Source organism: Ischnura elegans, chromosome 4 (assembly GCF_921293095.1).
Source record: "Ischnura elegans chromosome 4, ioIscEleg1.1, whole genome shotgun sequence".
Lineage (NCBI taxonomy): Eukaryota > Metazoa > Arthropoda > Insecta > Odonata > Coenagrionidae > Ischnura > Ischnura elegans.
In genome coordinates, this window is record NC_060249.1 from 112493500 (window position 1) to 112510792 (window position 17293).

The following is a 17293-nucleotide window of genomic DNA, read 5'->3' on the forward strand; positions in this document are numbered from 1 at the left end:
AGGATGAATGACCCTGGCCAAATGTTTTTTTACGATAAATTTTCGTAAAAAAACCAAACTATCTCTATTTCTCTCCCAATTAATTTCAACATTAATACTTCCCCATTTTGATTATGCCGATGTTGCCTTTCAAGACATATCTCAGGTGCTGTCGAATAAACTTCACCGCTCCTTCAACGCCTGCATTAGGTTCATATTTAATTTACAAATATCAGATCATACCACCAATCATATTAACGATCTCAAATGGTTAAAGCCTAGTTCTCGACGCCGGATGCATATCCTTTGTCTTCTCTATCAAATCTTACAGACAAATACACCAGCGTACCTCAGAGACGAATTTCAAACACTTAGTAGAATACACGACTCAAATACGAGGGGAAATGAAAAACTCGTTATACCTCACCACCGGACAGTCAGATTCAATAAATCATTCATTGTTACTGCATGCCGCGAATGGAACAATATTGACCTACCACTACGTAAATCATCATCACTCGCTTCCTCAAAAAGGCACTACACGTAAAACTTCTTCGAGAACAACAGCGAGACATGTGACATCACGGGAACAGTACGAAAGATTCATCAATTATCTCATCCGGCTTCATCTAATTTTCCTTTTCTTTACAGGTACTGGGTGACATTTTCCATATAATTTATTTTATTTGTATACTCAGGTTTACATTAGCTTTCTCAGTAGGTTTTCGCAGGTTTTTCACGCCCCCCTTCTTGTGTGGGCGTTTTCCTGCAGTGGGTTTTTTCCAATAAGGACGACAGTCAATATCCTTAGGTTTTTCCCACGTTCACTAACATCTTTTTACACTTGGTCAATAGTAACTTTGCTAAATTATAATGCTAATTGTTGATTGAAAATGGAACTTCCACTTATTTTTATGTAATTTCTCTGCATGTAATTTCATGAGTAACTTGACAATGTATTTAACTGCATATATTTAATGTTTGACGAGGGGTTAGATGGAAGATGGGACTTTCTAGTCCCAATCTCGCCCAATAAAGACGTATTATTATTATTATTATTAATTCGCAAATCTCTAAGCACTCATAACTGAGCATAAGGTGAAGATTTATAAGCAATTTTTACTGCAGTTCCCGTCTCGCCTCTTCGGGTTCAACGAAAAGACTATAGCATATGAATGAACCTTAAAGCACTCTGACGGTCAGTGAGAAGTCTTAGAGCCTTTGGATAACAGTAAAAAAAAACTTGAGACTTATTAGACAATGTCATAGAGAAAAATAAAATATCTGGACATTGATAAGAGACAAGATTAGGTGCTTTATGTGTTTAAGCACTGTAGTCATACTCATCCACTCTGAAATTTTTAGGCAATAATTATTTCAGGCTAATGCCATTAAAGGATGACACCGGAGGCTATAGTCTACACACAAGAATAAGGTCTTCAGCGGAGCCTGAACGGCAAAAATTTCAGCACACCAAGTTATGTTCACTCGAAGCTCGAGGTTTTTACGTAAAAGGGAGTTTTTGTCGATTGAACATTTTTAGATAGCAATACTTGTTTTCTACATCAGATATTTACCATTAAATCGCAAAAATTATTGTAAAATTTATGAAAGACCAAAGGGAAAGAAATCACTGTCTTCTAATGTATGCCACAACATATGGGAAGCCTCACATTACGAATCTTAACAGTACATACAATATTTAACCGTCTATACACCAAAATATCACTTCTCATTTAATAAAAGAAATGCAAATATAATCGTGGATTCAAGTATATCTTATAAAGTCAAGTTAAAAATGAGAAATTACAATTGAACGTTAACAAAAGGCATATCAATTCACCATTAATACGTGTTAATTAATTAATTTTTAATGAGTTAATAAATCCGTGATTAGTCAAAGCAGTAAAAAGGACAGGGAAAACAAACGTACAGAACACAAATAAATCTTATTAACATCTTTAATTAGTTAAACTTAAATTTGTCGGCCAAAATATTTGTTTTTTTTTATTTTCATGCATGCAAAAACGATTACTCTAACTGATTTTCAAAAATAATAACTTCATCTGTGCCATTGAGAGCGTCGAGTTCGACCGCCTCGCCCTTTGACGGCCCGCTAAAAATGATTGAGCAGCGCATTTTTGACGATTGCAAATTTGAATTCATGGTAATTAATGGCGAAAACTTCTAATCTTAAACAGCCATTGTGGTAAAATACGCCCGCGGCATTCAAACCAGCATAATTTCCTAGAAAGATGTGCTATGAATTCGGGACACCGCAGAATCAGAGGTTTACAAACGCATTTTTCCAGGCCAATCTTAGCACATACATTGGTAATTTATATAATGAATATTATTTTATATTCGATGAAATTGATTATTCATTCTTTTTTTTTCACGTTTAACGCTTATTATAATTAAACTATCCCCATTTCAGTGAAATCGATAATAATCCAGAATCTCATCTCACCCAATTATTAACACCATTTATGCTAAGGGACTCACTATTATGAAAAAGGCTCATGCCAAGAAATTTATCCCTTTGACGCAGATGTAAATTTATTTATGCAGCTGAATCTACTTATAGCCGCTCACCTGGTTTTCCCGTAGTATATTAGGATTAGCCAAGGGCGCAGAAAATCCCCGCACTTTTCCCGTCATTGACATCATGATTGCACACCTTCGATCGCTATTTAAAACTTCCTTCATACACCTATGTTCGATGAGCCACTGCCAGGAAAAACTAATGTGCTTTTCAGCATTGCTCAACTTTTACACGTTATAAGGCAATAAATTAAAACAGAAACATATTTTACATTCATATTTAGATAAAATATTCACCCATTTCCTTCACGTGACAAGCTGTAGCCGTCAAAGTCCACAATTACAGAAAACATTCCAAATTCAAAGGCAGGGCAAACATGAAAATATTCATAAAGCTATGTAAATCAAAGATGGAAATTCCGAAGAAAAACTTTTACCTTTACATAAATAAATCACGGACTCATATTTTCACTGAAACATCTTTTTAACTAATAATCATCAGTTCCATGAAAGATACGTTCACATTCATACACTTATCCCATTAAGAGTAATGGATCGTATGAAATTTTACTTATTTTCCTTTCATTAAAATAAGCTCAGATCTATATATAGCATTACAAGAGAATTTCAGTATAACTGCATAGCTAACGGCAATTTTTAAATGTAAAATATAATTATTTTAAACAATGAAATGAATGGAACACTTAAAACACGAAAATATTGTTGTAAAATGTGAATCACATGAGAAATCTTTCTAACTTATCTATTCCTGAAGGCCTCGTACCTTACATCTTCCTCCGATGCCTAAAATATTTATTTATATATCCAATACATAATACCATCTGTTTTCTTCGAGGCCCCCATTGGTTTCTCCTTTTGAAAGGATAACGAATCAAACTCATGCCACAGAATAAAGCCATAACTCTCACATTTTCCTATAAAAATGGCCTAATTACTTCGTTAACTTACCACAGAAATAATCTCTGATAGCACAAAGAGGATATATTTTCTATATTATTAAACGATTTAAGTTTTTCCTGGTGAATAATTCTGACAAATATTTCTCGGGTTTGCATCCAGGTTAAAGCTTTTATGCAAGCCTATTATTTCATTTATTTCACTATTTATTATTTTACTATTTTATTTCAGTTATGGCTTGCATAAAAGCTTTAACCTGGATGCAAACCCGAGAAATATTTGTCAGATCTATATTATTATTTGAATGATAGATCTCTTTCCTTCGAGAAAATTTAAGATTATCAGAGAAGGTGGGCGTTACGGTAGGTACTTACTGCAGTCAAGTAGCATACAGATCTCCAAATAAAATTCCATGTTATACTTGAAACACGTGAAGTAATGTTTATTCAAGCTGGAAAGGTTTTTTCTTTGATTTCGCCATTAATTATCTTCTTGAAACAATATAATTGTTACCTGCAACAATAAATGCATTACTTGAAAATAAATTTAAATGGTACTAATACATAAAAACATTATATCAATTCAGTCAATATTAAGGCATCATAAATGAAAAACACTCAGAAATGGAATTCCTTTTTCCAATGAGTGCTAATGCCGCTCTGCTAATTGGTATTGATGATGAGGCTTAAGTGCTCACGAACCTCAAGAAATTTAAACATTTCACAGTGACCATTTCAGAGGCATTAAATCATTCCTTGTTTTAACGGTAAAGCTTTAACCTATGATTCATAGAAAAAAAAATAGGTGAACGTGAGGTTCGGTAAAATTGCTAAGGAATCCCTCTCAAATGCTGCGGACACTCGTATCGTTTTTACAAAACAAGCATATTGATAATTCCTTCCGTTTTCGAACGTAATAATACAACTTTCAAGTAGCAATTAGGAAAAAGGATACGGAAAAGTTATTTAGAGTGAGAGAATAAATATTAAAATCCTAATTCCTAACAGGACTAATACACGATATGGCTCTCTTATTATTCATTAATTTACCATTGACACGTATAGTACCCTTTACATCAATGCAGCGCAATGCCCTAGTACTAAATTATATTGCAACCATTACAGCATAAAACTACATAAAAACAACTGCACTACAAATCATCTACATTTAATCACAAATAACATTATCAATTCACAATAAAATTCGAATAAACGCCACCCATTAGAAACTGCATCATAATAAATTCAATTTACTGACAAATAACACATCACACTATTTATGTCACTGCAAAATTCTGAAGAGTCAATCAAATCAACCATTTCATAATTAAATCACTAAGGGAAAAAAATGAATTTAGTGACTTATCACGAGTGAAATATGATGAGGTATTCATTAGATTGTTTAACGATTAACGTAAATGGACACATTCCAACAGCAATTCCATCTTTGAGCATGCGCAGATCAACAATTACATACTAACAGTTTGCTATCGATCAATGTTATCTTCATAGTGATATCATCATGTTTAAAAATTAAACTAGAGAGTCGAAATTTTGTACTCAAATCGTCCATCGCAACGAAGCTTAAGTATCAAAGTGATTTTACCACGCAATATAGCATTATACCAGACTAAATATCAAGTTTCTTTCGCGCTCATCATATGAGGATATTACCTTTGACCACTTTTAAAAAGTAGGACTACAAAGCTCCAAACCAAGTACGTTATCACCTGGCAGACGAATTAAAACTCTAATTATCTTGTTCATCTCCTTGCGGTTACATATAACGACCATTATTTATCTCTTGTCATGGTCCGGTATTTATTCAAGAATAGAATCTATTCCCAGTGGCTTCACAGCTAATCTAGCTTTATTCTTCTTTTTGCTCAATAAAATTTAACATAAGGTAATGATAGAACAACAGTCCTGAGACAAAACTATTCAAAATATGACTTTACGCAAGTAAGGTTAAACTGTTCCATTCACTACATTCAGAAGGCTATTCAAGTCAATCACGATCTGGCGCTAGTCTAGATCTGGAGAAATTCATAGATTCTCGATTCGACACGCCCTTTAAATCGTTTCCAATGATTTACTGAGATTTTTGGGATAACCACTATGATAACAATTGGTCGGAGGGTAAAGGAGACTTGTGCCAGATTGTCGATTGGGTGAAGCTGGGTAAATAAGATCGGAAGCCCCGCAAGAAAATCTCTTCCTCCCCGATGTCAACCTCTCTCGCCTGACCCCATTGGGGTCAGAGGGTGGAAAGAGAGCAACACGGTGTGACATCCCAAACCAGCTCACTCCCTCACAAACCTACCCGATGAGTTCATGTTTTCTCCGCGTCTCGCATCCTCACCAGCCGTCAACACCGGGCGGGGAAATAAAATAACGGCGACTACCACTATAGTAATACATTTGCCTGAACTAGTTTCATTCATTATCTCCTTCAAATCAAAAACTGGACATTTTGGAGTACAATTTCACACGTAAAGTTTTTTACGAGAGGTATTCTATTTTAAAACGTGAGGTGATAGCGGCGGACATTTTTAAACTTGGAGGGTCGATCTCAGTTTGAACTTGAGTGAAGTCTTGTAATACTAACGTAGCAACAGAGCCGACTTTGAGTCAGGATTTAGGCTTGAGTAAATCGAGTTGAGTAGTACTTCTGAAACGCGGCCCTAAATATTTTGGGCTGGGTTCGGACCCTGTTTACCGTTTTACACACAATTCCTGCAGCATATCTCAGATCCTTTTTACTTATTAGATCTATTATTTTCTTCTCTTGTCTCTGGCTCAACTCCTCCCTGTCTTTCCTTGCTCGTCAACATGATCACACCCTCCGTATTCCTCCATACATCAATTTTCGGCTGGAAAAACGTTAATTTCATCATAACACTAAATTTTAAGGCCGAAATCAGTCCCTTGATCGGGGATTTTAAACTAAAAGGAGGAGTTTTCCACCAAATAATACGCGTAGGGACATTTAACCGCCCTGTTAGATGGGAGGAGGAGAAGTAATAAGGATACCCTCTCAGGACTCCCTTGAATCGCTGAGGGGGAAAATGGAAGGGGCGGGCCGACGTAGAGGGTGCGCGGGGCTTCCGCAGTCGCTTTGGGTGCACGCGGCGCACAATGGGCGGTAGATTGGCAAAACGAGGTCGGAGCGAGATGATGTGGGGGCGAAAGAAGGGCAAGTGGGGTGGCCGGCGGTCAGGGTAAACTTGTGAAAGGGATGATGCTGATGGGGGATGCGATTGCCGGGGGAGAGGAGGCACAAGTGCAGGCGGTCTCATTTCAGGGATTTCCCTCGAGCGACGCCCAGAGGACCTGGCCGGCGAAATTCCACGCGGACCATATCTCACGAAGATACATTCAGACTGCGTCATTCGGTGACCCTAGAGCAAGGGTCTTCCACCCGCGATCCCCGGGACGCATGCGACCCCTAGGCGTCCGCGGGTTGCAACTACAAAAATAAAGCCAAATATAGACTCACTCGTCAAAAATAAACAATGTCCAAAAAAAATTTATTCTCGTGGAAAAGTGCTAAGATCTATTATATATTTAAATCATCCATCAATTGAAGCCTGAATCTGTTAAACTTATTCAAAAATCGCACTCATTGATTGAACTTTTCAACCAATAAAGATTATTGTTCTTTGAAAATATGTTTTTTATTTTATTGATGCGGTGGCAAAGTGACGTGGAGCATTTTGGCCCCCCGGACGATATTAAATCGATTTTTGGGCCTTGCATTAAAAAAAGTTGAAGACCCTTGCTCTAGAGGTTAGCGATAATATCTCTAGATGGCGATATTCCGGTTAAAATGGATACACTAAAAAAAACAAATCAATAGTTCACGAGTTCACTTCTTGGAATGGTGATACGATAGATTAAAAAAATAAACGTCGTTATATTCAATACAGTATTTATTAAAAACCATCGGTCTCGACCGTTTCAGGCCATTATCAAGAGGTAAAAGAACACAGTCAAAAACGAAAAATAATCGGCAAATATGCAGACACAACTACTACTACACACTACTACTTTCGGGTGCATCACTGTGCTCCTCATTAATTCCTAGTAAACGGGAAATTTTCGTGGAGAAGAAATTTATTGTTTTACATTAACAACTTGAGACAACTAAAAATAAGAGTACCTACAAGATAAGCAGCGAAAATAAATGAGCATAATTTAGAAAGAGGTGCAGCAATTATTATTCAACGCTTAAAAAAGTTAGCTATCGTGTTTTGATTGTGTAACCGGCATTACGTAAGGCTAAAAATGTTTTATTCAGTCACAGTGATGATACCACAAAAGACTTGGATTGATGGATGTAAAAAATACATTTAATTGAGGCTATCTTTGGAAAATATGACGTTCAATCGTATGAAATAGGAATATTTTAAATAAAAAGAAATTCATAATGAAGGCTAGATACATATTCTAGAGTGTCAACGCTTTCAATTTTCAAGGTTCTATACCTAGAACATCCCCATAAAAAATGCAGAAAAGAAGAGTTTCAGTAGTGAAAACATTAGCAATTAGGTGACCATTACAGCATTACTTTCATTTCAGAGAATAATTATTACTTTACAATACAATTTACAATTACAAGATTCATATGAACCACGGAGATAAATTGTGGGATTCCATAGAAGGAAAGGCGTCAATATAGTGGAAGGGACATGATATTTCTTGATAGTAAGGCTAGAATAAATCCCCTAATGGTGCACTATATGTCGAGTACGGCAAAGTGGGAACGGAGATATTGTAGGTTGAGGAGAGATGTGGGCCTCATTTCTCTGTGTTTGAGGATGTTTTGAGAGCTAGCGTAAAGTCGACAACATAAGATTCCCTGGAATGAAAACTCTTAAGTTTCAGGGCTTAAGGTGTAATGATATAAATCCCCAGTTATCGTACATTTGATAATGCAATTAATCTATTGCATAAAACGTGACCGTACAGAATCGAAAATAACCTTTCCGTTGAGTATGATTTGGAGTTGATAGAGGGTACAAGAGAAGATGAGCTAGGAAAATGTTATTCATACTCATAAGAAAAATTATATCCAATTCATCGCAAAAAATCATATTTTGTTTCACATTTAAGGATTTTTTTCTCGGGAAGACTTATATGTGTACGATAATGTTCTATTGATGTAAACACAGAATTCCTCCGTAGCTGCTACCTTCCAGTCTTAATGAATTATTTAAATATTTAGCCCGCCTAATTCACGGGGTGAAATCATGTGACATTGTGTGTATACAATGTGTTATTGAATATGTATGGGTAGCTTCGTCATCGAAATAACATATTTATCTCCAAGTGATTTTGACAGTTGCGCAACATTCTTATAAATTAGTAGAGAGGGCTGAATTATCAAAGGAAGAGAAGCGATGTTTTTGTCTCCAAGAGTATTTATCCTTGAAGATAAAATTCCCGCTGAAAAAACAACTCGTGTGGCTATTTGACCTGGATTAAAGGTACAATGTATTTCCTAAAATAAGCAGATATCTTCCAAGAACATACTAAAGAATTTGGAGCCACTGCTTTTGGAGCACAAAATTATATAGTCTATAAATACAAAAAATTGAACCGTGGGAACCTAGAGCCAACTGTGATTTCCCTGACCCCAGCAGCACCACAATTATCGAGGCCTTCCCTTCAAGAGGGTTTGCGTGGAGCATTATGGTTAACGCCCATCACTAAACTCAAAATCTACCTCTTTTTCCTTCCAACATAGATGGTGGCCGATTTAGTCTCGAGATAAAAGGTGGAGTGGGATGCCTTCTCTTACGAAAGGTCCTAGACCGCATCCATAACGCGGGGAGGATGGCTGTCGACTTTCGCCGATAAAAAAACGCCTCCCACGCCCGAGGCAAAACCACCGGCGCTGGGAATAGAAATGACCAATGTAACACTCACACTCACACACACAAACGAAAGTAAAACACTCTCTGAAGGGCGTAGCACTTTTGCCGCGCGGTTAAGAAGACATGCAGAAAGAAAGAAAGAAAAAAAGGTCGGCTTCCCACGCTCCCGCGAGCCCGACGATGAAGGAGGCGAGTCGCCCGGCGACGGAGCCGTCGTTCGCCGCAGCTCGTCTTCACCTCTCCCCCCATACTCCTTCTCTCGGTGCCCGCCGAATTCCTTAATCGTTCCCGGAATTCGGAGTAAGAAAGGCGATGAGGCGAGTGAGTCGTCGGGATTTCTTGGAAACGGCCGCGCGCCTATCGCCCGACGCAATGCAGTTTGTATGACGATATCGCCGTGCGGGCGGCCTACATCCACGGCGCCAACGATCGCCGAAGACCGCGGCGGAGAAGTGACCACCCGAGCGACGCAATGTGATCGGACACTAAAGAGTAGGTAAATCTTTGATTATTGTCAAGGTTTGATGATTTTTTCAGCGAAATATTAGTACCAGCATCACATCGAAAGTCACACACGTTCCGTGACGCCTTGTGAGACGCTCGAAACGAATCACGGACGTCATCAAGCAATGGAGGAATATAATGCAGGCCTTCGTCCTCGAGTTACAAAAGGATTTTTATACGAAGTGTATAATAATTAAAAACTAGCATACTGCAATGAAGGGACCTCATCGGATTTTTCCATTGTTTCCGCATGGGAACAAGAAATAGGAATAACAAACAAGAAATAATTCAAGAATATTCCGAACGCCATAATTAGCATCTGTGTGACGTCCAAGATCCTCGATGATTTTGGAACCATAAATCAATACGGTGAAGGATAAGAATGAGCGTGCCTGCGAAGGTAATGATCGAAGAAGCCGTAAATAGAAAACCATAAGACTTTATATATACAAGAGAGCAGACTACACCTGCGCAGTAAACAAAAATTGAGGCCAATATTGACACCTTAGAATGATGTCAATCTATGTCAATATTATAATAAAAATGGAATGAGTGGGTGAATTGAAGAACAAAATTATTTTATTTAAATATTGATATCTCTTCTCAAGCGTAACTTCAAATTCAAATTAAATAACATTCTGATTTTGAAAAAAACAAACTCACCACAACAATTGAAACAGTAGATTGAAAGAATTAGCTAGGTACCTTTCCTGTTAGTAAAAGGTGGTAATTGGGCGCAGGTCATGGTAAGTCGGGATTTTAAACTTAATATGGCTGTAGAGGACTAAGACTTCTTGAAAATAAATTGATACGGTTGTATAGGGCTAAGACCTCTTGTAAATAAACAAGAATTCAATGGAATATTATGCATAAGACTTCCAACAATAATTTTATATTTTTCTTTAGAAATTCTTCCCTATTTTTAAAGGATAAATTTGGGAATTGATGTACACAATTATCTGACCAACTTGACCACGGATTATTACTTATTATTATGACACGGATTCAGCTTAGTAAAACCACTTGTCTGTTTCCATACACTTTTATTTAAACCGACTATGATTTCGGCAACTCGTGCCATTATCAAGGTAACCTCGATAATGGCACGTGTTGCCGAAACCGTGGTCGGTTTAAATAAAAGTGTGTGGAAACAGACAAGTGGTTTTACTAAGCTGAATATCAAAGATTTTCACCGTATCACCCCGGACACTGTATCTTTTATGACTCGGATTATTAATATTTATTTTTTCCCATGAAAAATATTGAAATCACCTACTAATAACAGGCAACAGCTAGCGATGTACATAAGCTCGCATTAAACCACATATTTTGAATGTTACTCATTAGCCTAAACCACATATATACATCGGCAGAGGATTTGAGAAGAGATATATGCAGCAAATCTGAGGATCTAAAAATTATTTCTACAATTGCGACCTATTTTATTCCATAATTATAACTAATAGAATATTTTCTTACCAAGTGAGTACTTTCTACTCATATGAAATGCTGTCGCGACCACTTTACAGACGAACGGTCAGCCAAAATTGCTAGTTTCTGTGAAGACGAGGAAAAACAAGTCGCTCATGACTCACTTTTCATCAACTCCAAAAGAGTACACTCAAGACCTTATAAAAGAAAGTACGATATTCCATGAATTGAGTCAGCACCAAAATCAAAATACCTATTCTAATAAAAAATCTAATACCCTAAACCAGAACAAATGTATCCATGGTATAAAATAGTGAAGTCATCTCTAAAATGTGACGTGACTTCAACTGAGACTCATAGAGTCAGTTTAGTTCCATCGATTAGTTTCTATACGCGCAATTACCAGTGGTTTTTATTTCTGTCTCGATGCATTTAGCTAAGAGATCTGAGCTTTAAATCTTTATCCTTACTGTAACCAACGGAGTTTCCCTACCTGTAAGAAAGTATTTAAATTAGAGAGGTGCAACTGAAGAAAATTCATCCAAGCATCATTATTTTTCCACCATGGCCACCAAACTCCAAAATAAAAATTCCAGCCCAATTGAATCTAGATCCAGAGATAAGTAACTCAAATAATAAAAGTTTCTACAATACTTAACTAAAACATGGAAAAATCTTATAAAAAATCTCAATTAATTGCTTGAAATAAGGAGCCTTCTACCCTCAGCTTTCATTTCTTTCTCCTGTTCACCGGCCTCCAAGTACGTAGCCTACCAGCTTTTGAGTCTTCGTTTGGCCTCTCTTCTCCCAATCTAATTTTCGTAACTAAAATACACTACACGCGATAATGATAAGAAATGCAATTATTATGTGTAATTAGCCTTTCTTCGTGTTTCATAACGATAACGAGTCATCAGTGAAACACACAAGTTAGAGAGACAAGACAAAGAGGAAATTATAGAAACTCTAGAACAGTAACCTCATAAATAATATGTAATGTTAAAGATTTATTTCCTTTGAATGGCCTAGTGGAAAACAAAATCGAAATGATAGATATATAGACAATGATAAGAAAAACCACATCTCTCTAAAGGTAATCATCGCCCAAAATACTCGAGGAAAACTTAATAGTTAGAGTCCACAGTAATTAATTTAATTTTAATTAATTTAACAATGCTAACCCGCAAAAAATATTTTTCAATACATTTATGGTGAATTTGGAGGTGATAGGCGATAATTACTGCAGATGTTTTGAATAGGACTTCTAAGATGATTGGAAGCCCACTGGAGTAGTGAGCAGGAGACTTGATGTGCGAAGGTGAGGTAACCTTGAATATGGAGCGGCAACAGCAAGGTCAAACAGATTTCCTCGGCTTAGCCAGGAGGAAACACTTTCGGGCATAAAAAAACTCGCCGGTTCCGTCACCATTATATCCTTTGTTCGATAAAATATGAGCAGGGAAACTGAATGCTTCACGATAAATAAAAACCTCAGAAAATTATTTAAGGACAAGATCCAGGAATAAAAAGAAAGCATGGCGTCTGCGGCCGTAATCATACTATCTAGTGTCTACAAGGTGTTTGAAACTTGACTTATATGTACTTAGTAAAAGCTGTTGAAGCACCTACAAGATTTTAAGAGGCTAATCAGGCTAATGGGGTATTTCACACCTCTTTTAATTAGTGCAACGCCATCGGTTATGGCAAGAATAGAAAATATCATAATTACCCAAGGATTTAAAACATTCCATTGTAATAACGTTATTATATTAAATTAAATATGGAATAATAAATATTAAATTATATTATCCATTAAACTAACGGAAAAAATTAGCACAGTTCATTAAAATAGACCTCAAAGAATAACAAAAACATGGATAAAAGTATAATTTTCATTAACTATTTTTGAGGGCAATATTATACGCTTATTTCCCTAAATACATTCCAGTGAATGATGGTAAATACACTTTCAAATGCAATGGTACACTTATTCTGTCTCAACCGCAAAATATGCTGAAATGCACAAGCCCACCCTATATTTTACGTTGTGATGTTGCACCAAATAGCCGCAAACTTAACGCAGGTTTTTTACGTCAGAAATGCCTTATGCTCCCTAACGAAATGTGAACTTAAATATTTTCTGTATTTACAATTAATTTTTTCCTCCTCGAATAAGATTTAGGATCAATATTTTCATAAATTATTACGTTCGTAAAATGGCATCGCTCAACAGATCGCAAACCAGTTCCAATAGAATATTTTAGTTGGACACATTCAACTAAGAAACACACTCGTAAGCTAGGTAAGAATGTCTCAACACAAGGCACTAGGCGACTATAAGACGCCAACAAAACAGGCATCGAAGGAACCGATCTCTAAAAATAGTGACATCCGCCAGCCGAGGACCATGGCAAAGCTGGGATCGCTATAGCGTGACTGAACGACCTCGAATGAGATCCACGTGGGCGGAAGCTTCAGTAGCTCCACGTCAAGGCAATGTGAATGGTGAAAATCAATAACATTAGTTTTAATAAGACTTCTTTCACTACAATCCGAAAGAGAATTTTAAAACTAGAACAATTAAAAAATGAGCTCTTTTACAATACGAAGTGTAAGTGTTATCTTGCCGATAAAAATCTACCATAAAGTAAACAAACTATGATTAAAAAATATTAATTCTATACCTTAAAAATGATACTCGCCTATTCGCTAAACTATTGAGTAGATGAGCTGAGATAATGTTAATTATATTTCATTCTCTACTCTTAATTGAAAAAATAAATTTATTAGAAGTAACCAGCAAAACATTTCACTCAAAGTAACAATTTATAGGCTAAATATTCTTTTTGAATTCAAACGCTGTTTCAATATAATATGGTTTTGTTAGCCAGGCTTGTTATTAAACAAATTACCAAGTATATTATTACTTCTTTATTCGCGATGAAATTTATAATAGTGATTTTCATGTATGAATTGAATAGCTTTTATTATTGACTGCTACGATATTTTCCCATTTTCAATATTTTTTTTCTTTTTGGGTCACCTTACAAAGATGAACAAAGATAACGAATGCTTTTTGTCTACCACTTCCAATCAATTAAGCCTCAAAGTTAGCCGCTCTTCGTCAAGGGTTATATCCTTTGAAAAAAAGGGATAACTTCATCCCCACACAAAAATGTTTTTAATTTCTCCGAAACCGATTATTCGTGAAATTATTTTATCTGCCGTCAATTTACCCACAGCGCAAAACTAGCTTTACATGTTATGATGCAACTACTAGGGTTATATATAATAAGGGGTCGTGAAGTATAAAGTTTGAACTACTAGGGTTGTTTATCACCTACGATCATTTTCTGCTGTTGCCTGCTGTTTTGGTAATTTTTCAACTTAATTTTCTTGCACAATTTTAATATTATTTTCAAAAATTTAAGATCTTATAACTTACTTTCTATCCCTTAGCTGCAATTAATCGGTATGTTTAAAATTTCCGATGAGAAATATATATTTTTTGAAGCATTAGAAAACAACCAAGCATAATTTCTGTGAGATTTAGGTAGGCCTTTTAATTTATCGAAGAGCGTCCGATATCTTCATTCTGCGCCATAATAATGAAAAATTGCATACGCAAAATATTCTATGCATATTCTCTCACCCAATAACAAAGATAAAAGAACACCAGAGGATGGAATTGGCAACAAAAAATTATTTGTCTAGACCGGAGCTCAAACCCGGATCTTCCGATTTCTGATCAGGTACTTTGCCTATTACCCGGCAATAGTTATCTAAAGCGGCTTCCGGAGGAGATATGGGTTCGAATCCCGGTTGAGTAAAATGATTTATTTCCCACCAAATTTCTTTCTTTGGCGCGAATAATGACTCAATCTCAAACCTACTTTTATAACGGAGTCTCCGATACCTTTGGAATTCCGGACCAAAGGCCTTCGGCCGCATTCTAACAACCGGGTGGTGGTGGCGATGTCTTGAAACATGAAACCCTACCTCGCGCCAGAATCTTGTCATGTCATCTGAAAAGCATTCCTCTCCTTCCCACAGCGGCCGACCCCTACCACCTGCTTAACGCGGCGAGCAGCCGACTGGTGGCGCAGGGATCGGGCCAGATCCAATTGTGGCAGTTCCTGCTCGAGCTGCTCAGCGATTCGTCGAACGCGGCGTGCATCACGTGGGAGGGGACCAATGGCGAGTTCAAGCTGACGGACCCGGACGAGGTGGCGAGGCGGTGGGGCGAGCGCAAGTCAAAGCCCAACATGAACTACGACAAGCTGAGCCGAGCCCTCAGGTGAGTCGAGGAATGTTCCCACAACCGCCCGACAGCGGCAGCATTCCGATCCTTGAGCCGCGAGCATGCGAGACTTTCGCCCCCCACATTCTCGCGGACATCCCATCCTCTCTCTCGAGAGAGAGAAGAATGTCGCGAAGCAAACTAGGAAGGGCCGAGGAAATGGGACAGGATGAGGTGGAGAGGAGAAAGACATGAGGTCAAACAAATAAAAGAGACCAACCCACAAAGACATCCACCAGCAGGCGCGCCGCTAGCTGATCTGGCACCCGGGGCAAACTGGGATCGTGCCCCCCGCCCCACGAAATCTGCAATCGGGAGATTTGAAAATATAATTGAAAACATTTTTTCATAATAAAGATATTTTATCGATTATGTAAGTAAAAAATACAAGGATATTTAAAAAAAAAAAATTAGTCGGCGAACACGGTGCGCCCCCAACTTGCTGCGTTCAGGGCAAAATGCCCTGGTTGCCCCGCCCTCGCGACGGGCCAGTCTACCAGGTACCGTGCACGCCATCACTGGGATGTGAGGCACGGGGTGATTGCACACCAGGCGCACGGCCAAGCCGTAGGCACGCAGCATTCATACTAGCATTAATCAGAAACGCGCTCTTTCGCCGGACACAGGCCTAGCACTCACGGCAAAGACACAAAAGACCATAATTTAAGAGAGTGCTAAGGAAACGCACATGCTACAATGCAAATAAAACTACTAGTTAGTAGAAAAACGAAAAGTTAGAGTGGTAAGGGTTTCATGCATGAGTTATAACATTTCTTTCAGATTGTTAATATTTACAAATATAATCAGTTTATAACTACACACGCAGAACTTATTTAACCTAGTCCGAGCCAAGCTATCGCTTGTATTATGACCTCTTGTTGTACGCGGATAAAACAGCATCTTAAAAGTCGTATCGTACATCAGGGAGGATGAATCAGTGATAAAGACACGAGAGTCGCGGTGCAGGACGCGCTCGTGTTGTAATAACCTCTCATAGGCGGATCCAGGGAGGGCACGGGGCCCCGTGCCCCCCCCCCCCCTCCCCAGACCCTCAAAAATATGCAAGATTTTTAATACGGTCCCATTATCATTGCGTTCGATTAGTATTACGAGATATTCTTGTGCACCCCCGGAACTAACTTCTGGATCCGCCCCTGTAACCTCTCGTAAAACTCAATTATCAATAGTAATTTTACTTTATTGTTCTCATTTGTAGAGTAAAATATTTGGAGGAAGCGATCGACAGCTTAGGTCACTTGCACCATGAGCGAAGGGTAAGGAATGGAAGGGTGGATAGAAAACCGGCGACGACATTAGCCAGATCTGAAAAAAGGCCCCAACGGTACCAAGTCAAAAAGACTTACTTAACGGACAGAGTAGTGTGCATAAAGTGCCCTCCACAAATCAATCAAGCAGGGAGTTAGTCTCTGAAAATCTACGCCAATGCTGGGATTAGAACCCGGGCTTTCAGGGTGGGAAACCAGCACTCAAGCCATGAAACAATCTGAAATTGAAAGCTCCAAAAAGAGAATACTGGTGTTGTATTCGTCCAAGAAATTTTTTCAACATCGAGAAGAAGTCTAAAATAGTAGAAAAACAATTTTTTTGTGGAAAACAAAAGTGGAAAACAAAAGTGGAAAACGTAGGGCGTAAGGTAAAAGGAAGAAATCATTTCAGTAGGTAGTCGAAATTTCTATGTACAATCAAGAACCTTGTATGAATAATTAAATGAAATACCT

General features: G+C 37.7%; 1 protein-coding gene across 1 annotated transcript in view; it reads left to right on the forward strand.

The window, feature by feature from the left end:
- The window catches only part of LOC124158219 (DNA-binding protein D-ETS-6-like), a 123469-nt gene that overhangs the window by 94656 nt on the left and 11520 nt on the right, over positions 1–17293 (forward strand). The window contains exon 3 of the mRNA XM_046533408.1: positions 15308–15551. Within this exon, the coding sequence (XP_046389364.1) occupies positions 15308–15551 (244 nt within the window). The remainder of the gene's footprint in view (positions 1–15307; positions 15552–17293) is intronic.